We start from the raw sequence: 22,082 nt of genomic DNA on the forward strand, positions 1-22,082 counted from the left end.
TGGGAAGGTGAGGAGGTCATGTCATGTATGCCATGCCTGCTATGTTAGGCTTCTTCATTGCTTCAGATTTCCTTGTAAAATTGGTGGGTTACCATGGAATCGACTAATGGTGAGTGGTATAGTTCATAGAAGAAACTCAAAGGTAGCTGCTTATCATGGCATGCCTAAAATTTACTGGATTTAAAAACCTTTGTTACTTAAAATAACTTGTTATATGATGGGTGAAGAGGAGATCCTTCCCAGAGAAATCTGGCTTATTTAAGGATAATGCATAGGCTGGTATTGTTACTTCTTGAAATTCATAATGTTGAGGAATTGTGCTAGAAATTTTTAGGATGATCTGGATTAGTCCACTTTTATGTAATAAACCTGTTTTTAAATGTCAAGATTATTAAAGCTCTTGCATGTGAACATTTTCTGGTTTTAATGTACTTAAAGGAACTACAAGCAATGTAGGTCTAGTTGATCTCAAACAAAAACTGTACTTGAATAAAGCATCCCTGAAAACAGCCTGCTAAACTGGGCCCTTAGAAAGTATCATTTGGAGGGATGAATATGACTGAATTGCTTCCTCTCTTTCTTTTAAAGCCATATATTTTTGGAGTCTTCTAGCTGTGCCTTACTCTTCTTTAAAGGTTTATTTATTTTATTTTATTATTATTTTTAAGTCTAAGTAATTTCCACACTCAACGTGGGGCTCAAACCCACATTAAGATCAAGAGGCGCAAGCTCCTCTGACTGAGCCAGCCAGGCGCCCCTTAAGAGGTTTGTTTATTATTACTCAGGCATGAGGAAAGGAATATTAGAAAGAGGAAAAGGTGTACAGATGCCCCTGGTCTAAAACAGACTGCTATCTAGGGTCTTTTCTGAATTTGATTTTCAACTTTTCTGTAAATCTTCATATGAAGACAATGTAAGAGAAAGCTGAAGAAATATGGTAAAATCAGTGCGTCAGAGCAAAATATTGGAGTGAAGTATTTTTAAATTGTTAGCAAGTGACTAATTTGGAATGGTGCCTTGGCATTACAGTTATTTGCCACAAAGAACAGGCATATCAGAAAAATAACCTCAGTATTTAAAAAAAAAAAAAAGAAAGAAAAAGGTGTTTTTTTCCCCCAAAGGTTAGCACAATGCGGAGGTTCCAGATTTCATTTGACTTTATTGTGATTCAAATGGGAAAAATGAGAATTGTTGTTGCCAAATGCCTCAGGTACCCGAAACCATAGCATGGGGAGCACCTCTCATTCTCCCTGGCCCATCTGGGGCTAAGCCAGTGCTCTGCTGCTCTTCCCCCCACTACAAAAGAGTGACTCTGTACTCTTCTATCCTCCTGGGGCTTGGAGAATGGTGATGGCACACCTTTTATATTTGACAGTTTGGCAGATTTTGCGTTTCATCATATGTGTTTGTTTATAAGGCCTCAATTATCATCAAGTCAGATGGGCACACCAAGACTATGTGCCATGGCGGGCTAGGGTAGACCCTGGCCTCCGGCATCTGACTGTAGTTTGGGAAGCATTGGTCAGGCCCAATTGATGCAACCAGATTTCTGCTATAGGGCATCTGGGGTCCCTGCCTCCCCTCTCCACCTTTGTGGCACTTTAAGAGCAAAATTAATCTGCTTCTTATTTGTAAATTATCTTCAGCTCTCCATATAGTCTCCATGTGTTGTCTGGCTCTTCCAACACATATGTGCTGTTGTCAGTTTCTTTCTGTTCTTTTCACCTCTTTGCAGCCCCGCCTCCCTACCAAGAACTTTCTTCTTGCCCAGATCCTAGAGATCCCCTCCCCCAATGAACTCCTACTAGAGTGTTTGCTTGTAGAACTAGAGGTTCTGTAAGGTGTGGGATGAAAACATTGGAGCCTCAGTTTTTATTTGTTTTCATTCTGTTCTTTAAACATTTTGACTTATGTGACTTTTTAAGGTACAGAATATACTGGCACACTAACATTATGCTTTGTAAATCAGTGTGCATGAAATGGAAGGAATGCAAAGAAAATTTACTGATGGGCTCTGATTAGAAAAGGTTTGGATTGGCTGTACCAGTCTATCATTTGCATTTAGCAAATACCACTGGTTTCTTTAAGCCTCGTCCCTTCACCGGACTGCAAGGACTGTGTCCTATATCCTATTTCTGGTGTTTGCATGATATCTCACAGGTTGTGGACACTCAGGCAAAGTTTGTGGGGTGAGGATGGTACCAGAGAACGAAGTTCACAGACCAGTTCTCCAGAGAGTGTGTGAGCTAAAAGGAGAGGATATAAGTTTGGAGCCTCTCATTCTCTTGCAAACTTCGCTTTTTTATCCAGCCATAGGCCATTGCCTGGGCTTTATAGTTGATTGATTGATTGACTGATTGATTTAAAGATTTTATTTATTTATCATGAGAGACACAGAAAGGAGGCAGAGACACAGGCAGAGAAGCAGGCTCCATGCAGGGATCCCGACGTGGGACCGGATCCCGGGTCTCCAGGATCATGCCCCGGGCTGAAGGCGGCGCTAAACCGCTGAGCCACCGCCCCCCCCTCCCCCCCCCCCCCCCCCCCCGGCTGCCCTAGTTGTCTTATTTTTAATAATAAACCTTCTCTTTTAGGACACTTTTAGATTTACAGAAAAATTGCAAAGATAGTACAAAGAGTTCCTGCATATCCATTACCCAATTTTCCCTCTTAACATCTTACATTTGTGTGGTAAGGAGCCAATACTAATTAATACATCATTATTAACTGAAGTCCTACTTCATTCATATTTTTAAAAATATTTTATTTATTCATGAGAGACACACAGAGAGAGGCAGAGACACAGGCAGAGGGAAAAGCAAGGCTCCATGCAGGGAGCCCGATGTGGGACCCAATCCTGGGACACCAGGATCATGCCCTGACCTGAAAGCACTCAGCTGCTGAGCCACCCAGGCGTCCCTTCATTCATATTTCTTTAACGTTTCCTTAGTGTCCTTTTTCTGTTCCAGGATACTACATTGGATTTAGTTGGCACATCCCCTTAGGCTCCTTTGCTGTGTTCCCCTTTTTTAAATGATCTTGACAGTTCTTGAGGAGTTTGATGTTCTTCTCATTGATTAGGCTGGGGTCCTATGTTTCTGGAAGGAAGACCACAGAGGCAAAGTGCCAGTCTAATCACATATCATGTCAGGAGTACATGCTTTCAACATGACTGGTTTGGCAGCTTTCTCTATTGTAAAGTTTCTTTTTCTTTCCTCCTCCATGGTACATATAGCCCACATTTAAGAGGTGGTGAGTTATGCTCCACTTCCTGGCCAAGTACCTATATATTTTATATGGTATTCTTTGGTATGGGAGATTTAACTCATCTTCCTCATTAATTTTCTTACTCAATTATTTATATTAGAGTGGGCACATAGATATTGATTTTACATTTGGGGTTATAATCCAATATCATCTTATTTATTTTCCTGCTCAGAGTGTACCAGCTTTGGCCACTGGAGCTCCTTCACTTGGCTCTGGTACCATCACCCCCCACTCCCACCTTTAAAAAAATTTTTTTTTTCATGTTCTTTCTTTCTGGCACTGAAGAAGCTATAGGCTCATCTTATATTTTTTCCTGTCCAGTCCTAGAATGAGCCATTTATCCAGTATCTTGGTTTCTTTTTTTGGAGAATGGCATTAGAAACCAAGATGTGGGCCCTGGATTTATTCACTGCTACTGGGGCATGTATAATGGGGTTTTGATCCTCTGCTTCCTATACCTAATCTTATGTGTTGGGAAGAAGAGAGAGAGTAAAAGAGATTTTGGAAGGATGAAGGACCTTAGGAGCAAATGACTTAGCAAGGCCCTGGCGATGTTTTCTGTCACTTGACTACCTATTAACCAACTATAAACATTGCCATAAGTACTCTACATCCCATGTTTGTGATAGAATGATGTTGACAGGATGTTATTTTTATTTTTAGAGCAATAGGTATTTGAAAAATAGATGTGATTTATTCTCTCAAAAAGCAGCCTAATCTCTGAGAATATGAGGGAAACCTCTTAGGCTTAAGAATTTAATTAGGATTATTTTAGGGGGTCTGTCAGCTTTGGCAGTTGTTGAATTGTAGGTAACTCCTTTAATTGGTAATTTTTTAATTGGTAAAAGTTTACAGGGAGCTTTGGACTTGTTTTTTTTTTTTTTATGGTGAAAAAATTTATATTTAGATTTATAGCCGGCTGGACTCAGTTTAGATGATCCCAATTTTGTTGGCAACATCCAAAGCATCATAGTCAGGAGCCAGTCGAACATATGCTTTCTTCTCTCCATCAGGCCTGATCAAGGTGTTGACCTTGGCCACATCAATGTCATAGAGCTTCTTCACAGCCTGTTTGATCTGGTGCTTATTGGCCTTGACATCCACAATGAACACAAGTGTGTTGTTGTCTTCTATTTTCTTCATGGCTGACTCAGTAGTTAAGGGGAACTTGATGATGGCATAGTGATCAAGCTTGTTTCTCCTGGGGGCGCTCTTTCGAGGATATTTCGGCTGCCTTCGGAGACGCAGGGTCTTGGGTCGTCGGAATGTAGGTGACGTGCGGATCTTCTTTTTTTTGTGACTGTGCACGCCTTTCAGCACCGCTTTCTTAGCTTTCAAAGCCTTTGCTTTGGCTTCGGCTTTGGGAGGGGCAGGGGCTTCCTTCTTCGCCTTCGGCGCCATCTTCGTGAAAGGGTGGACTTGTTTTGATCATTTTACAGAGCTCTTCATTTTTTTTTTTTTTCACTTTTAGTTTTGGGTAATTTCAAACATTTTCAAAAGTAAATGATCTTAACGTACCCATCACCCAGCATCAACAATTTTTAATTTATGATGAATCTTGTTCACCTGTGTGCTTCCTACTAGCTCGGCCACTCCCTTGCTTTGCTATAAATGCCATGGTACCCATTGAGCTGTAAATGTTTCAGGAAGAAGTGAAGATGTTTTTATAAAATGGTACACTTGCATGAAGATCGCTGAGGTATTTGTAGAAATGCAGATTTTTGGACCACAAACCAACTGAATCAATTCTGGAGGTTGGCCTGGGAATATGCCTTTATAATACATTTTTGGTGATTTCTCTGCCCCCACAACATAAATATTTTATCTTCTACTAGAGATAAGATAAAATCAATTACTTGGGGGAAATCCGTTGACTTGGGTAACTAGTGAGACTCAAGGAAGGAAGAACAATTTAAATTTTAAAAATTAATGTCAGGGATCCCTGGGTGGCGCAGCGGTTTGGCGCCTGCCTTTGGCCCAGGGCGCGATCCTGGAGACCCGGGATCGAATCCCACATCGGGCTCCCGGTGCATGGAGCCTGCTTCTCCCTCTGCCTGTGTCTCTGCCTCTCTCTCTCTCACTGTGTGCCTATCATAAAAAAAAAAAAAAAAAATTAATGTCAACACCTAAATTCTGGAGAGATTTATACTCCTGACCACGGTATGTGGATATCATTCTGAGGAATCTTCCTGTGAAAAGTAGGTATGCAATAACCACAAAGGAATTTTTTTTTTTAAGATTTTATTTATTTATTCATGAGAGACACACACAGAGAGAGAGGCAGAGGGAGAAGCAGGCTCCACGCAGGGAGCCTGATGCAGGACCCGATTCCGGCACCCCAGGATCACGCCCTGGGCTGAAGGCAGGAGGAGCTAAACTGCTGAGCCACCCAGGGATCCCCAACCACAAATTTAAATACTGCAGGGCAGAACAGTCACAGCTCTAAATGCCCCCCCCCCTTTTTTTAAATTTTAGCTCTTTCTCTGAAAGTCAGTATAAATAACAACTTCTTTATATTTTATAAATATCCTATATAAATAATCAGCAAAAACTTTGAGCTGATAACCTGACAGTCAGATGCCAGTGTTATGAGCTGAGAGCCTCATGGTGTAAACGTGCCAGCCCTGGACTGCCCAGGGTTTTGCCCACTGGAGCTCAGATTTAGCAAGGAAATTAAGCTAGAGCAGGCATTAGTAACCCAGTGGCATTCCTGATTCCCCAGGTGAGACATGCACGCTAGTGTGTGAGAGCCCTGGATTCGTGACCTATTCAGTAACTTTCAGAGCTGTTTCTTTCCAGGATAATATCATGTCATTAATGTCTTGCTCTCAAAAAGTTTATTTTTCTAAGCTAGTTTATTTTAAAATAGTCTGGGATTTGTAGCCTATTTCATATTTTTCAACAAGTACTTTCTTTTTAGCCAGTTGATATATTTTTGTATATTTGCTGTGGATGTATTGGTATGTACAAAATAGTCTTATGATGAGCTAAAGAAAGTACACCATTTAATCTCTGAAACAGCTACATTGTAATGATTGTATAATCAGTCCAATTTGATTAAGAACATCCTGGGCTCACAAGCTAGTACAGATAATTTAGGACTGTTGTTTTTGGCAACATCTGTATGGCTTGGATGGGAGAAAAAAAATTGAGTTACAAGCATTTATGATAGTGATTTTTGAGAGGGAAGTTGCTTTTATCCAAGGTAAAAACACTATTATTTAATTTTTTTAGAGTTTATGATTTTTTTCCTCCTTAAGGCCCATGTTCAGAGTCCATCCTGAAAACATCTTTTTTTCCTTGTTTGCTTTACTGCCCAGGAGTTTGACATGATGACACTGCAACCTTTAATTATAGGAAGTAAATCTCAAAGGCATCGTGGACTTATTCGAAGGTCGAGTAGAATGAGTGTGCAATCATTTTGCACATTTATAGTAGCTACTTTAACCAGTTTGCAATTGTGAAATTTTGTAGTTCAGCATTTTTATTGCAAAACCAGAGCCTTGTAGTCTTTTGGTTGGTTGCCTCTCAGATGAGCCACTGAATTTAAGTTGAAAGTCTTTTTAAGTATTTTTCACATTGCAATTTCTTCTCCAAACCCCTGATAAATTCAGCCTGTGCTCCTTTCATAAGGAAAGAAATTCCTCTTCCTGGTTCCACCTGGCAGTGTGCCTGTGAGGACTGTTCTCTGTGTCAGCCGTAACGGTTACTTTCCAAGGATCTAGCCTGCCAGTCACACAGCGCAGAGCCCCACTTGACTTTGGCTTCAGACTATTATTAAAACACAACACCAGGACACTGATTGCTAGTGAGGCATAGAAGAGTAACAAACTTACCAAAATAGTCCCCTGGGAACACTCCACTGAGGCCTGCTACCTGGGTGCAACCCAGAAGTCTGTCGTTTAACTTCATTTTCTTAAGAAAAATAAAAAGTACTTTAGTAAAAGATCTGATTTCTGGTATTAACTGTACAGGTACTTGGTAGACTCATAAAATTTTGGAATTATATATATATATATATATATTTTTTTTTTTTTAAATTTTGGAATTATAAATCCTCGTGTAGAGTTTTAAAGCTAGCGTGCTGGCTCATAGGTGAAGGCACTGAGGCCCAGAGAAGTTCGATAGCAAGTTTGAACCTGTGTTGCCAGTCAGTGGCAGACCTGATTGCAGTAAGAGGGCCCTTCACAGCCAGGTACCCCCTGTGCCCCACCCATTCACCAAGTGCACTGCTTCCTCCCCTCAGAACACTTTCATTTGGGTGATGCATACATGTACACACAAAGGCTAGTCCCGATCATTTCTCCTCTGGATCAGTCTTTTAAAATTTATTTATTTGAGAGAGCACAAGCGGGAGGGGCAGAGGGAGAGAGAGAGAGAATCTTAAGCAGTCTCCACACTGAGTGCAGAGCTGGACATGGGGCTCGATCCCACCACCCCAAGACCATGACTTGCACAAAAATCAAGAGTCAGTCACTCAACCGACTGAGCCAACCAGGCGCCCCTATTTATTTCTATTTATTATCTGAAAGTACAGACATGAATTTTTTTTAAAGATTTTATTTATTTGAGAGAGCTTGCCAGTGAGGGGAGGGATAAAGGGACAGGGAGAGTGAATCCCAGGCAGACTCTGCATTGAGCACGAGCCTGACACAGAGCTATATCCCATGACTCTGAGGTCATGACCTGAGCCAAAATCAAGAGTCGGTCATTCAGCTGACTGAGCCACCCAAGTGCCCTGGAGATGAAATTTAAATGTAGTTGTCGTATAGTTGATTCTTAAAGTACTAAAGATAATTACTTACTGAAAATTAGGAAGCTAAAGTGAAGACTTCTATAAAGAGGCTCAAAACCCACATTCATGTTTAACTGTTTTAAAAATTTTATTTATTTTTTATTTTTTATTTTTTAAAATATTTTATTTATTTATTCATGAGAGACAGAGAGAGAGAGAGGCAGAGACACAGGCAGAGGGAGAAACAGGCTCCATGCAGGGAGCCTGACGTGGGACCCGATCCGGGGTCTCCAGGATCACACCCTGGGCTGAAGGCAGGCGCTAAACCGCTGAGCCACCAGGGCTGCCCTGTTTTAAAAATTTTATAAGAAAAACAGTTTAGGGGCACCTGGGTGGCTCAGTCAGTTAAGTGTCTGCCTTCTGCTCAGGTCATGATCTTGGGGTCCTGGAATCCAGCCCTGTATCAGGCTCCCTGCTCTCTGGGGAATCTGCTTCTCCTTCTCCCTCTGCCCTTCCCCCCCGCCCCCCATGCTTGCTCTCTCTCAAATAAAATTTTTTTAAAAATTAGTTTTAGTTTCTACCTATGAGATGAAGTTGTACTGTTTAAAGGTGATAAAAATATTTCTGACTTTTAGGCAATGTAATCATAAACTTGTAAACATGAAAAGTTCTTCAAACATGAATTTGTATGCTTTTGTGGAGGAATGAACCCTTGTTAGAATTTGCTAAGTGCTGCAGATCCCAAGAATAATGCTCATTGGCAGGTATTTTGTGTATATTTTTAAGATTCACAGATAGGTATTGAGAAACGTATGTGGAGTTGTAGACAAGTGTCACTTTCTCTTTTTTTCTCAACTCTTTAAGACTACCTTCCTAATTTATGCCTTACATCCCATCCTTTTCTAGCCCTGGCTTCCTTTCAGGGCTTAGTCATCAGGGACATCCTTCTCTGTCACCTGTGTTTTCTCCTGGACCCCTTCTTTCAGTTAACATACAATAGAACAACTTTATATATGTACATATATTATATATATATAAATTCCATTATGTGCTAAACTGCTGAGCCACCTGGGCTGCCCAGTTTCTTGATTTTAAAACAGGGCTAATAGGGCAGCCCCGGTGGTGCAGTGGTTTAGCTCCGCCTGCAGCCCAGGGCGTGATCCTGGAGTCCCATGTCAGGCTCTCTGCATGGAGCCTGTTTCTCCCTCTGCCTGTGTCTCTGCCTCTCTCTCTCTCTCTGCATCTCTATGAATAAATAAATAAAAAATCTTTAAAAAAATAATAAAACAGGGCTAATAATAGTCCCTACCTCAAAGGCTTGTTGTGGGTTTGGGTGAGTATGGAATAGTGCCTGGCATGTAGTAAGTGCCATTTAAGTATCAACTTTTTATAACCACCTGGGCCAAATCACCATCATTTCTTGGGTTAATTGTCATATCAGAAATGTATTCCCTGGTCACTTTATATAAAATAATGAATCTTTCCCATCTACTGTTTAATTTTCCCACATTGCTTATCACTGTCTGAGGTGCTGTATATTTATTTACCTTATTGTCTGTCTCCCTCCACGAGAATGTAAACTGTGAGTGTGGGATCTTCTAGATTCCCAGAATATAGCAGATGCTTAGTCTGCCCTATGGAAGATGCTTAGTAAACATTTGTTGAATGAAGGATGTGTGGGGTGGGACTTGCTGACTCGTGGACTTCACAGTAGGGTGATGGAACAGCTGTGTGGCTAGAAGACACCCCACCCCTATAGCTCTTTTAGTTATCTATAGATCTTTTATCTTAGGCTGGACACTTGAGTGTCTGGAGGCACCTGGATATATTGGGTTAAATTATCATTGGGTTTATTTTTCTATATATAAAGATGTATCAGTGAAGCATTATCAGGTAGGAAACCGTAGATCATCTTGCCTGCATGTATTATAGACACTTGTCAAGGTCAGTATCATTAGCAGTTCTGACTTTATTACAAAGATCATACTTAAAAAATAAAACTTTATTATGGAGAATTTTGAACATGCATAGAAGTAGACAGAAGAGTAGAATGAATCCTCTGTACATATCCCTAAGTCCCAACCATGCCTATGGCCAGTCCAGCTACATCCATCACAATTCTGCTTCCTCTCTGAAGAAAGAACTTTCAAAGACATATTGCCTAAGAATACATTTCAGTTGTATTAGCAGGAATTTCAGTTAGATCTTAGGAAGCTAGAAAATTTCAGAGACCATAGACTCTATATAAAGGTCTTGTAGGAAATTAAATATATATAATATATATTATATATATTTAATATATATAAAATTAAAATTAAATATATATAATATATAATATATATATAATATATAAATAAAGGAAAAAGGTAGACATGTTTTTCTAGAGTATTGAAGGTCTACCCTCCCTGGGAAGTAAGGAGCAGACATTTAGGTCATTTCTCCCATCCTCTGGGTCCTATTGTGCAGAAATTGTGCTGGCTTAGTGTTGTGAATCCAGTACTGCCTTTGATTTACCTGTACATTTCTACAGATTTCAACAGGAAGTCATATGGAAAGACAGAATGTCCTTTCCCCTAGATGTTAGTGGGACACTGAAGTGACCAGTTATGGAGGAAGAAGCCCTGGGAAACTGGCCACGAATTTCTACTTCTGGGACCAGATGCTGCCTCTTCCTGAGCTGGCTTCCTGAACTACAGGAAGATCATGATTCAGAGCTGTTACAAACATCTGAGTACTGTCGATTATTCCACAACCTAACTATGCCATTGACTTCATTAAGATTCATAAGATATTATCCCTGCCGTTGTTTTCCCATGGGGTAAGGACACAGCAATCTGATAGAAGTCATGGAAATCTGACATTCCTTTGGCCCAACTGTTATGTTAGAGGAACTCTTCTGTGGTAGTCTCCATCCTAGTTAGTGTTTTCTAAATTGGAATGAAATGAACCTTTGATAGCAGTTCGATGGAAAAGGCTGAGATGAAAGCAACTTCATATAAAATGATCTCATTCACAGGTATTCCATCAGCACTCAAATTACATAACCTTTCCACAAGTACTAGAGAACAGTTGGGTTGGCTGACCTTGAAATCATTTTTGAACAGAAAGAACACTTCACTGTGATTAGCACACGGTGCAGTTTGTTTTTCTAGGCTGTTGATATTCTGGCTTAGGGGTCTTTGTGGAATCTTTGATTCATCAACTAGATCATCAATGCACTATTTACTGTTCTGTGTGGTTGGGCGTATTTGGTGCTATGCTTCATTTTCTTTTTCTAAAATTAAAATATGTTAGGGACGTTCTAGATTATTTAATGTTATAAATAGATGTATTGTTACACTAAGGCAAGGAAAACATTTAGTGACTTAAGATTCTGTGCACAGGAAAGCTTTATGATCTATCATAAGGGTTTGTAATTTCGAGGTGTTAAGTAGAAATGCATGATGTGCAATGATTTTCTGAAATTTTTCCCCCCAAGTAGTATGATGATGATTCATTTTACTAGGACTCCAGGATGTGAAGCTACTTGTCAGGATATTGGAAAAGGTCCAATTATTAGTCCTATCCTTGCAGGAAAAAAGAGAAAAAAAAAGCCAAAACTTTGTATTTAGAAGTGGACTTTATGTCAGGACCAGTTTGGAAGATCTCTAGTCCTTAGCTTCTGTGAGCCGTACAGAGTTCCCCTTGTCTAGTCAGCCCAGTGGCCACCGGTTTTCATCTTTAAGTAGACACAGAAATCTCTTATGTGAATTTCCAGAGGCCAGAAGTTAAAGAAGAGAGAACATGGGAGGGTGACATCCACATCTGACACTTGTCTCACTGGTCCTTTCCATTCCCAAGTCACTGCATCCTGGGAAACCAGAGAGGAAGGCAGTGCATACTTGTCCCAGGTCCTGCCCAAGATGGATCCCTCACCAGGGGAGATGGTGTTCCTGAATTATCAACTGTGTACAGCATTACAGGCCAAATTAAATCCCTGTCTAAACCAACACCCGCCTCCCCCAGTCCCTCAGAAGGTGATGGTATTTGGAGACGAGGTCTTTAAAGAAGTGAATATGTTAAAATGAGGCTATTAGCTTCTTGGTTCCTAATCCAGTATGACTGGTGTCCTTATAAGAGGAAGTTTGAAAATACAAAGAGATCAGGGATGTGCAAAAAGCAGAAAGACCACGTGAAGGCACGATGAGAAGACAGCTGTCCTCTGTAGACCAAGGAGAAAGGCCTCTGAAGGAACTAACCCTGCCACACCTTGATCCTGGGTTTCCAGCCTTCAGAACTGTGAGACATTGGATTTCTGTTGTTTTAGTCACTGGTGTGTGGTGAACTGTTGGGGCAGGCTTAACAGATGAGTATGCAGCATCTAGACTGAAGCAAATTCAGCGCCTCTTAACCAGTGTCACGGTGGAGCTCCACTTGTGCGCTGGACTTTCCCCTCAGTCCAGGGCTGGGCTCCTTAGGGAGAGGGCACCTTTGAGTTCCTCCCTTTCAGGCAGAGCAAACCTGCTCCGACAGCTTCCAGTGAGATGCAGCTCTGTGGAGAACACAGGTGTGAATAAATACTCATTATCAGAGGAGAACATAAGTTGGGAAGGTCCACTTTTTGAGAATACTTATGTTTTAAAGAAATCAACTAAGTAGTAGTTACACTACTAAACGTGAATTGCAAAATGGGTAAAGACTGTAGGAGTTCTCTGCGACCCAGGGAATAAGTGGTAAACTATTACTAGTGGAAAGGGTGACAGCCACCACAATACAGTGTCTGTATGGGTATGATTAGTAATGGGAGGAAAATCTTTGCCAGATAAGAACATAAAATTATTGAAGGAATGCTACTTTTGTAATCTTACTTGTTTGACCCTGAAAACGTAAGTTTCTTCCAGTAACCAGTAGATGACTTACGGATGTCTCCCACCCCCCTCTCTCTTTCTGTCTCTCCTGTTATGTTTATCTTCCCTCCCTTTCTCCAGCCCCTTAGTTGCTGTGTCCCTGATTCTATCCCCTCATCCCCCCTTCTGACTGAATGCCAGGCTCTGTCCTGGGCCCTGGAGTCATTGCTGGAGTCTATAGACTTGGCCACCCCTTTGAGCTTGCAGTCTCGTGGGGAGGACATCTGGGCATTTAAAATACACAGTATGATAAACTTTACGGTGGGCAGTACAGGTGCTTGGAGGCTCCAGAGGCAGGGACTCTAACTTGTGGAACTTTGGGACAGCTTTCCAAGTTGAGATCTTAGTGGTGAGGATGAATGAGTGGAGAATGTGCCAGTGGGAGAGGCTCCTGGTTGGGGAGAATGTCAACTCACAGACTCTGAAGGGGCAGAGGACATTCCTGGAAGGACTGCGAGGAGTTATGGTAGATGGAACTAGATGCACTAGGGAGTTAGGAGTGATGCAAGCCTGGGGTGGGAGGCAGATGGCAGGTAACAATGAGGGACAGTGGGGCTTGTTAAGGAGTGTGAACATAAGGCTAAAGATTGTGGGAAGCCCCAGGACAAAATTTAAGAACTATACAAGGACATAACAGCCTCTCCTCATTCCCCAGACGCCAGGTTTCCCTCTCTGTTGGTAGCCACTGTTGACCAGGAGTAGCATTGTGTACACATTGATCTGATCTGTTTGTTTTTGTTTTTTCTTGTTTTATTTAAACATGTATCATAGAGATGGTTTGAATTGTATCCCCACTCCCCCAAATTCAAACGCTGAAGTCCTAACTCCTGTTACCTTGGAGTGTGACCCTCTTAGGAGAGTGGGTCTTCACCAATGTAATCAAGTTAAAATTAGGTCTTTAGGCCCTAATCCAAAATGACTGTGTCTTTATAACAAGGGGAAATTTGGACATGGAGACAGATCCAGAGGGAAGTCCGTGAGAGGGGATGCAGGGAGAAGATGGCTATCTCCAGAAGGCAGGAGGTGGGCCCTGAGCATATCCTTCCACACAGCCCACAGAAGGGGCCAGATCCACTGACATCTGATGTTGGGCTTGTAGCCTCTGGGATTGGTGAAGCTACCTAGTTTGTGGTACTTGTTACAGCAGCTCTAACAAACTGATACACATTCTTAGAGCAGACAGAAATATAGGTTGTGAATTGTTATAGCTACTCCCCCCCATTTTAAACTTTTTATTTAATGGACATGAAGAAATTATGTAATAAATGGAAAACTTGAAACATACACCTCTGTGCAAGACCAGACAGATGCGACTAAACTGACCTCCCCTGTGGCTTTCACTCAGCTTTTATGAGCTGCTGGCTGTCTTCTGTTGTGCTACCCCCATCACTTTTGCTGCCCTCATACAATTTTGAAGCAAATTCCAGACACCTTTAAATAGGTGTAAAAAGGTGAGGACTATCTGTAAAAAGGTGAGGACTACTTTTAAAAACATAATCACATTTATTATCACTCCTACGAGAAAGAAGTCTTAACTTCCTTAATATGGTCAGTTACCAGTGTTCAGATTTCTAGTTGTCTCAGATGTCAGGATATTTTGAGTTTGAATCATGATTCAAATGACACCTGTGCATTGCAGTCGGTTAGTATGTCTTTTCAAACCTCTTCCAGTCTCTTTTCCATCTCTCCTAATGCAGATTTTCTTCCTTGGTGTTGCTGGTAACCTCTACTTCACCGATCACATTCTTGTGGTGGTTATTTAATATGTTCCAGGATTCTCTTTATTTCCTATGAATTGGTATTTAGATTTAGAGGGTTTGTCAGATACAGGCTTGATATTTTGTTATTATTGTTTGCTTTTGGTTGTACTGTTTAGTAGGTGGTGGTGTTTTTCTGTTGGGAGGCACATCATGTCTGGTTGTCTCTGATATAAATGTCACATTCACGAAATTGTTTTGTTTTTTGAACAACTATTTAAAAATGTAAATACCATTCTTAGATTGCAGGCCATACCCAAACCAACCAGGCAGGATTTCATTTATAGGCCATAGTCTCCCAATCCTTGTTCTGAGATATATACATACCCATGACATCATAGGAAATATGTAGGTCTTTGTCCCTTTCCTGGCACAGAACTCCTAAAACCCTTGGAATTTCCTGATGAGATAATAGGAGCATCTCTTGTTGTTAATAACAAGCCCCTTTCAGCCATACTTGAATTTATGCTAATGGAGTGATTCTTGGCAGCCCCTCAGTAGCTTCAGGATGGGGAGTGGTAGCCAAAGGATTTGAATATACCACTGGATAACCAAACAGTAAATATGAAGACATTTCTCTATAAAAGTGTATCAGCTAGTGACTGGGGAAGGAATGACAAAATTAAGAGTATCAGCATTTTCAGTCCCTAATGGATTTGCACATACCATCACTTGTTTTTATCTGTGGACCTTAAAATTTTTTTATTTAATCCAAAAATGGATTCACAAGTAACTCTTTAGTTAATTACATATGTGTTCAAGTTCTGAGGGAGGTTCTAGGCAGGGATTTATAATGATTGAATTAATAATCAGGTAGTACTCCTGATTTACTCTGAGTCATTGCCATGAAATTGCATTCTCCAAATTACCTGTCTATAAAACAGATAATATGTACCCACTTCTTAGGGTTTCTCAAGTTTTCTGCTTATTAAATCAGGTGCTAGATATCTATTAAAATGGTTTGAAAACTGTGAAATGAAAACTCACAGAATGGGCTTTGGCAGTGCCAAGTATTTTTTAATCAGTGTCTTGGGGAAGCATACTAACTATTCCAAACCTCTAATTATCTTCATTTTCGGTTTGTAATCCGTAAAGCTGCCTAAAAGTGTGGAGACACTCCTGTGGTCATTGATGTATTTCTTTGGTAGGTGATTGGTCTGCTTTATGCATTTTTGAATGCTGTAGGCTGAGAATGTTGAAGGAAAGCTGTCTTCTTAGTTTCCTGTTTCCAGGGGCCCAGTTTGTAGTTTGAACTGCTGGGGTGTGGGGATTTTAGTTGTCATTCTTCACATCTAGAATTTACTTCCTCTCTGTGGTTTGTGCAAACCCATCTCACCTTCCAGCCTATTCATAGGTGGATTTGATATCTTCATTTTATGGCAGTTTTTCCTTCATTGGTATGTTGAATTTTTTAAAGCACAGTGCTTTGAACTGATAAAAAGAAAAATACAGTAAATAACATACTCTTTTAAAGTGGTACAGCTGTAAAAAAATTTCTCTTGAGCCTACCCAGTGAATTTCTTCTTAGGCGGTAATTTATAGAGGCCTTTCAGTGGCACTGGGGGACCCTGAGGTACGCCTCACCTACGTGGAAGAAATCTGAGTATGAGAAAGCAGATGCCTCTGCAGTGTCTTAACAGAAATAAGTACATTATCAAGGTAGGGCAAAACCCCTCATAACTAGTTATTTTTAACATGAGTCTGACTTTTCATGCCTACCTAATGACTCATAGAAGACAGTTTTATGAACTGGATAATTGAGCTGGCCTTCAGGCAGTGCTCATCAAATTTTACAATAAATAGATAGTATGTGATGATAAAAATTATGGTGAAAAGACAGGAAAAAGTAATTTAATATCTACCTTGTGGAGTTTGGAGGAGAGCACCAGAAGTATGAACTTTTAATGAACAACAGTGGCCTTTGGTTCAAAGTACTTAGGTTAGGCTGTTTTTAAGTATTAAAAGTTAACCTCCTTGAGGCAAAACAATGTGGTATCAAAGGAAGCAATGGGGCATTTGTCCTCAGCACCCCTGAACCCAGAGTCTGGCCCTGCCACTTTCTTACTTTGAGTTTGGGCTTCTCACTGGTCTCATATGTGACGTGGAGCTGGTCAGATTCCCTCAGAGGTCTTGTGATGCTTGAATGGAGTAATACTGTATTTTAACAAATCTCTGATATGATTGACTATGACACACCTTTATTTTTGTGCCATTAAGAAAGAAGGAATACTGCCAGTGTAAACTAGCTTTCTTTTGAGTCTAAGATGCCCCTGACATTTAGGAATGTTAAAATGAGGTTGGACAAAACTGCCTCTTAAAAATCAATAAAATACAGTGTATATGAAAGTGCTTTGCTATCTAAGCCTCAGGAGTCCTATTTAATCATTGTTATATGAGTTAGGGGAATGAAACAAAGTTGTAAGAATAAATACCACTGGGAAGCAGAGGCTCTGCAGGGTGAGAGAGGGTGGTAGCTCCCAGGAGAAAGAGAAGTGCCATTCTTATGGGCCTCTGGTTATAGAGAGGTGGCTCTCAGTGGCTCTCTGCTCAACACTTAGCTTTCTGGGTGTACACAAGTGTCTCGTTGGGGAGTCCTTGTTTTCAGGGACATCTGACTTTGAGAGGAATCACCAAGTTATTTTCTCTGTTCAATAAATGGATTTTTCTATGTTATGGATTTTATTTGTTTAGAACTTGAGTTTTTTTTTTTAAGATTTTATTTATTTTAGAGAGAGAGGGAGTACATATGAGTAGAAGGAGGGGCAGAGGGAGAGGGAGAGAGAAAATGTTAAGCAGACTCCATGCCGAATGTGGAGCCCGATGCGGGGCTGTCACCACCCTGAGATGATGACCTGAGCCGAAATCAAGAGTTGGACACTTAACTGACTGAACCACCCAGGCACCCCAGGAACTTGCAGATTCTTAACAACCCTTGGTTAACTCTTACTTTCTTAAGAGCTGACTTGAGCAAGGCTTCAGCTGGCCTGATCCCTGCTTGTAACAGCATGAATTTCAGCATTGTCCTTTCCCAGAGGAACCTCTTGTAATTGGAAAGGAATTTAGTCCTGTTTGCTGTTGATTTCAGACTTCTCTACTCTTCACTAAGGTCATTTATATTTAAGAACATATTTGGTTTCAGCTCAGTTCATGGTCTCAGGATTGTGAGATTGGGCCCCACATCAGGCTCCATGCTCAGCATAGGGTCTATGTGAGATTCTTTCTCCCTCTCCCTATATCCCTCCCACTCATGTTTTTTTTTTTCTCTCTCTCTCAAATAAATAAATAAATCTTAAAAAAAAAATGTTTTTTTTTTTTTTCCACATAGGAGTTTGGGTTAGTTCTTATTTTCTTCAGGTTCTGTAGTTTCACTTCAAGAAAACAGTGACCTCATTCCTTAACTTATCTCCATGCTTCCCCTCAGTGTACCGAACGTTGAGCTTACATGTTATATGTCAGTTACATCTCAAAAAAGCAAGCAGCATAGAGTCATTTATTTCTTAGTCAAACACCACTAGGTGAGACAAAGCAATTCACCCTAAGAAAGAAAAGCTTCAGAATAGCCCTAGCAAATAAGATGTTTTACAAATAACTCTTTGCTGAAAGGAAAAATTGCATTTTGTTTTGAAAAACACAGGATCCCTGGGTGGCTCGGCGGTTTCACGCCTGCCTTTGGCCCAGGGTGCGATCCTGGAGTCCCGGGATTGAGTCCCGTGTCGGGCTCCCGGCGTGGAGCCTGCTTCTCCCTCTGCCTGTGTCTCTGCCTCTCTCTCTGTGTCTATCGTGAATAAATAAAAATAAATCTTAAAACAAAACAAAACAAAAAAACACCCCTTTAAAAATATAAAAATTTAAAAATATAAAACTCATTCTAAGTTGGGGTCTCCCTTTCCCCTCCCATGCCAAAAACAGGCCACAGGCTGTAGTTTGCAGCCCCGTGCTCTGGTAGAAAGCTTCTTACTCTGACCAAGGCTCCTTGAAGAAGTGGCTGGTTCTAAAGCTGGAGCAGGGAGAACAGAAGAAAAGCCTAGAGCTTCTGGTTGTGCCAGAAAATAAGGAAGTGTTGGAGAAGGAAAAGATGGGGCATGTCCAAAAGATCCAGTAGTCAACTTGAGAGAGCTGCCAGGGGCCAAAGCTGGAACAATTTGAGCTATAAAATAATTTTAATAATGGATTGTAACCCAAAGAATATAAAATAAATGTCTATGAGTCCATAACTAAATAAATGACCAGATAAATAATTCAGGGAGAAGGGACAAATCTTCCTTATAGAAGAACTTCAAGTAATAAACGTAGAAGGACTGAGGGAGATAGAAGATCGCCATTAGAACATCATAGTGGTAATTACTGCAGATAGGACACAGTGACAAATGTGAAAATAACTGTGCCAGACTTTAGAGAGACATGGGATATTTGCACAGCCTCAAAGTGTCTTCCAAATATGAATTACTGTGACATTATTAACATATGTCTATAGATTCTGTAGTATTCCTCCTTCCAGGGAGTACAGCATAAAATGTCCCTGCAAGTGTGAACTGGACTTTGTGACCCACTCTTAAGGGATCTGTAAAGGGGAAAAGTGGTAACTTACCAGTGGTGACACCTGGCAGAAAGCACCTGGGCCAGGAGATGAGGCCTCACATTACTGGGAGGAAATTTGGCCAATGCTGTGTGCTCCTGATGTGATGTGACTAGAAGGGTAGTTTGCTGTGGTCTTCTAGATTCTTCCCACCTATCTGTAACCTCAGTCCAGTTATTAGGCAGAAAACAACAGGCAACCCAACCGGAGGAACATTCTACAAAATGCTGACCAGCACTCTTCAGAAGTGTCCAAGTTATGACATGAGGGAAGATTGAGGAAGATCAGAGAGATGAGAGGAGTAAGTGCAGCGCTGGTAGCCTGAAATCCTGGAAAAGAAAGGGGACGTGGGAAAACTGGGTGAAACCTGAGTAGCATTATAGCATATTAACAGTCTTAATTTTGATCATTTTGCACTGGGGATGTAAGATGTTGATGTGTGTGGAAGCCGGGGGAAGGATTTATGGGGGGGGGGGGGGAGCTTGGGAGTGTCCCGTTAGCTCCTCTGTAAATGGAAGATTTTTCCATATTCAAAGTTTTTTTTTAAACCCTGACGTCTTATCCTGGATTGGTCATTTGCTCTCTCTTGAACAGCTAGGCATTATTTTCTTAACTCTTGGCCCCCTTTATATTGGGTGGGAAACCTATTGATTTGCATATTAAAGTTGATTTTGGAATGTCTGTGTTGTTAATATTAGTTCTTTCTCTTTTCAGGAGAAGCACCTGCTGCAGAAGTCTCATCTTTTGTGATCCTGTCTGCATGCAGTTTACTGGTATTAATAGTATTAATTGCAAACTGTGTCTCCTGCTGTAAGGACCCGGAAATAGACTTCAAGGTGAGTGCAGGTGATGGAAACACTTTAGATCATCCTCTGTTACATTTAACAATAGGTGGGCTATGTATCACAGTCCCTCAGGAACAGGGGTGGGCAGAATTTTTCTGTAAGGGCCCAACAGTAAATATATTAAGCCATTGTAAATAGTTGATACTGTGGGCTGGAAGGTCTCTGTCATGGCTACCCAGCCTCAACTCCACCATTGTGGTGCTCCCTCAACATGGACATGAGACATGAAACCAAATGGTTGTGGCCGTGTACCAGTAAAACTTTATTTACAGAATTAAGTGGTTCAGATTCGGCCCACCAGCTGTAGTTTGCTGACCCTGCTTTAAAGTATCAGCAACAATAACCACCTGCCTATTTTAATTTTCACTAAGTGAAGAATAAAGGATGATTGAATTCACTTGCTGTAAGGCCTATAAGGAAGAGCAGGCTGATCCCCCACCACCCCCACCCCAACTTTGTATGCTGGTGAATTGTGGTTGTTAAGATTACTGAGGCCAAGGGATCCACCAATATGTTTTGTGTATGAGAAAGATCATCTCTTGTTGTACCTGAACCCTTGAGTTCTCTGAGGGGGAGAAAGAATGGTACCAGTTGTAAATTCTGGTAGGGCTGGGGGGGAGGGGCCTAGTGTTGTAGCCACAGAAGGGTGGAATCTGCTGGAAACCAGCTGGGATATCCTACTCAAGAACTTAGCATATGTCTGATGTTGTGCAGTAGGGCTCAGTGAATAGTTGTTAAAGAGGAATACTTGAAGAAAAAGAAGGAATGCATGTGGAGAAAATGATCCTTAATGTTGAGCCCTGCTAGTTGTCCTAGGGTTGTCAGGGGGGCCCTGAGGGCCTTTGGTTCAAACTGGGGGGTGGAGGAAGCTGTCTTGTAGCTAAAACCCTCTTTTTAGTGGACACATGAACATTATTTCTAGGGTCTCACAACCTGTTTGTGTTTTCTCTGCCTTGAGTCTGGAGGCAGCTCCAAGAGGTAAGGAGATGTGTTGTCCTTTTGGCTCTATGCTAACACACATGGGAGAATGAAAACAGAGGAAGGCCAAAGGAAAAGACTTACTAGTACAGGACGTTTTCCTTAGAAGATTCTACCCTAAACAGACGGGTAGGGCTTTATTCACAATATCAGCTCCCAGGCCCTGAAATCACTACAGACACTTCTGTGGGAAGTTAATGACTGTACCACCATGGGGGCACAGTGGTAGGCAGAGAATCTCTTTCCCTTGACCCTCAGTCTTGCTGAGGGACTGTGTACAGACACCTTGTCTTTTGGGACAAAGATAAAGTCTGAACGGTGCTGCTGAAACAGAAATCCAGGCTCTCTCACAGGTCATGATGCGTCATTCTTGCCTTAGATTATTCTGACCTGACTGGGTCTCGGTATTGACCCAGGGAGTTCATGGTGATGTCGATTCTGGGAGTCTGTGTTTCTCTCAGGCTTACCCACATGGTTCTGGCACATATGGCCCCAGGACCACATTGTATAGAGGATCTTTTCCAGCTGTGTAAGACATGACTGAAGGTGAGTGTCCATTCCTTTAGTTTTAGTGTCAGAGACCTCCGTCCCTTGGAAATCATGTTCCAGACTAGGAAGCTGCTGCCTAGCAAAGGAAGCAACTTGCCCCCCAAGTATCTAGGCAGCGGCTGGTATAACTAAAAAAGCGACCCAGTCTTCTCCCTAGCCCCATGTTTATTATTAGGCTGATTTACCTCTTTGAATCTTTAGAATCATTGGTTGCTAGAGTTTTGAGTGATACTGCTTTTAAGGTAGGAGTGATGGATAAAGTCTTTTTTTTTTTTTTTTTTTTAAGATTTATTTTAGAGAAAGAGGGAAGGAGAGAGTGAGTGGGAGGGGCAAAGAAAGAGGGAGAGAGAAACCCAAGCAGACTCCCTGCTCAGCATGGAGCCTAACTTGGGGGTCAATCTCATGACCCCAGAGCGATGACCTGAGCTGAAACCAAGAGATGCTCAACCAACCCAGGCCCCCCCAAATCTTTTTTAATGAGAGAAGCTT

The 22,082-nt window shown here is 41.3% G+C and overlaps 1 protein-coding gene and 1 long non-coding RNA gene across 2 annotated transcripts in view; one reads left to right on the plus strand and one right to left on the minus strand.

Moving 5' to 3' along the window:
* The window catches only part of LMTK2 (lemur tyrosine kinase 2), an 88,050-nt gene that overhangs the window by 4,224 nt on the left and 61,744 nt on the right, over positions 1-22,082 (plus strand). Inside the window, exon 2 of the mRNA XM_072836986.1 lies at positions 19,936-20,057. Coding sequence (XP_072693087.1) covers positions 19,936-20,057 — 122 coding nt within the window. The remainder of the gene's footprint in view (positions 1-19,935; positions 20,058-22,082) is intronic.
* Positions 15,981-19,374, minus strand: LOC140638892 (uncharacterized). The gene is made up of 2 exons (XR_012035839.1): positions 19,234-19,374; positions 15,981-16,076 (listed from the first exon to the last, which is right to left on the minus strand). It is a non-coding gene; the product is annotated as an uncharacterized lncRNA (long non-coding RNA).

Source organism: Canis lupus, chromosome 8 (genome assembly GCF_048164855.1).
Source record: "Canis lupus baileyi chromosome 8, mCanLup2.hap1, whole genome shotgun sequence".
NCBI classification, from domain to species: domain Eukaryota; kingdom Metazoa; phylum Chordata; class Mammalia; order Carnivora; family Canidae; genus Canis; species Canis lupus.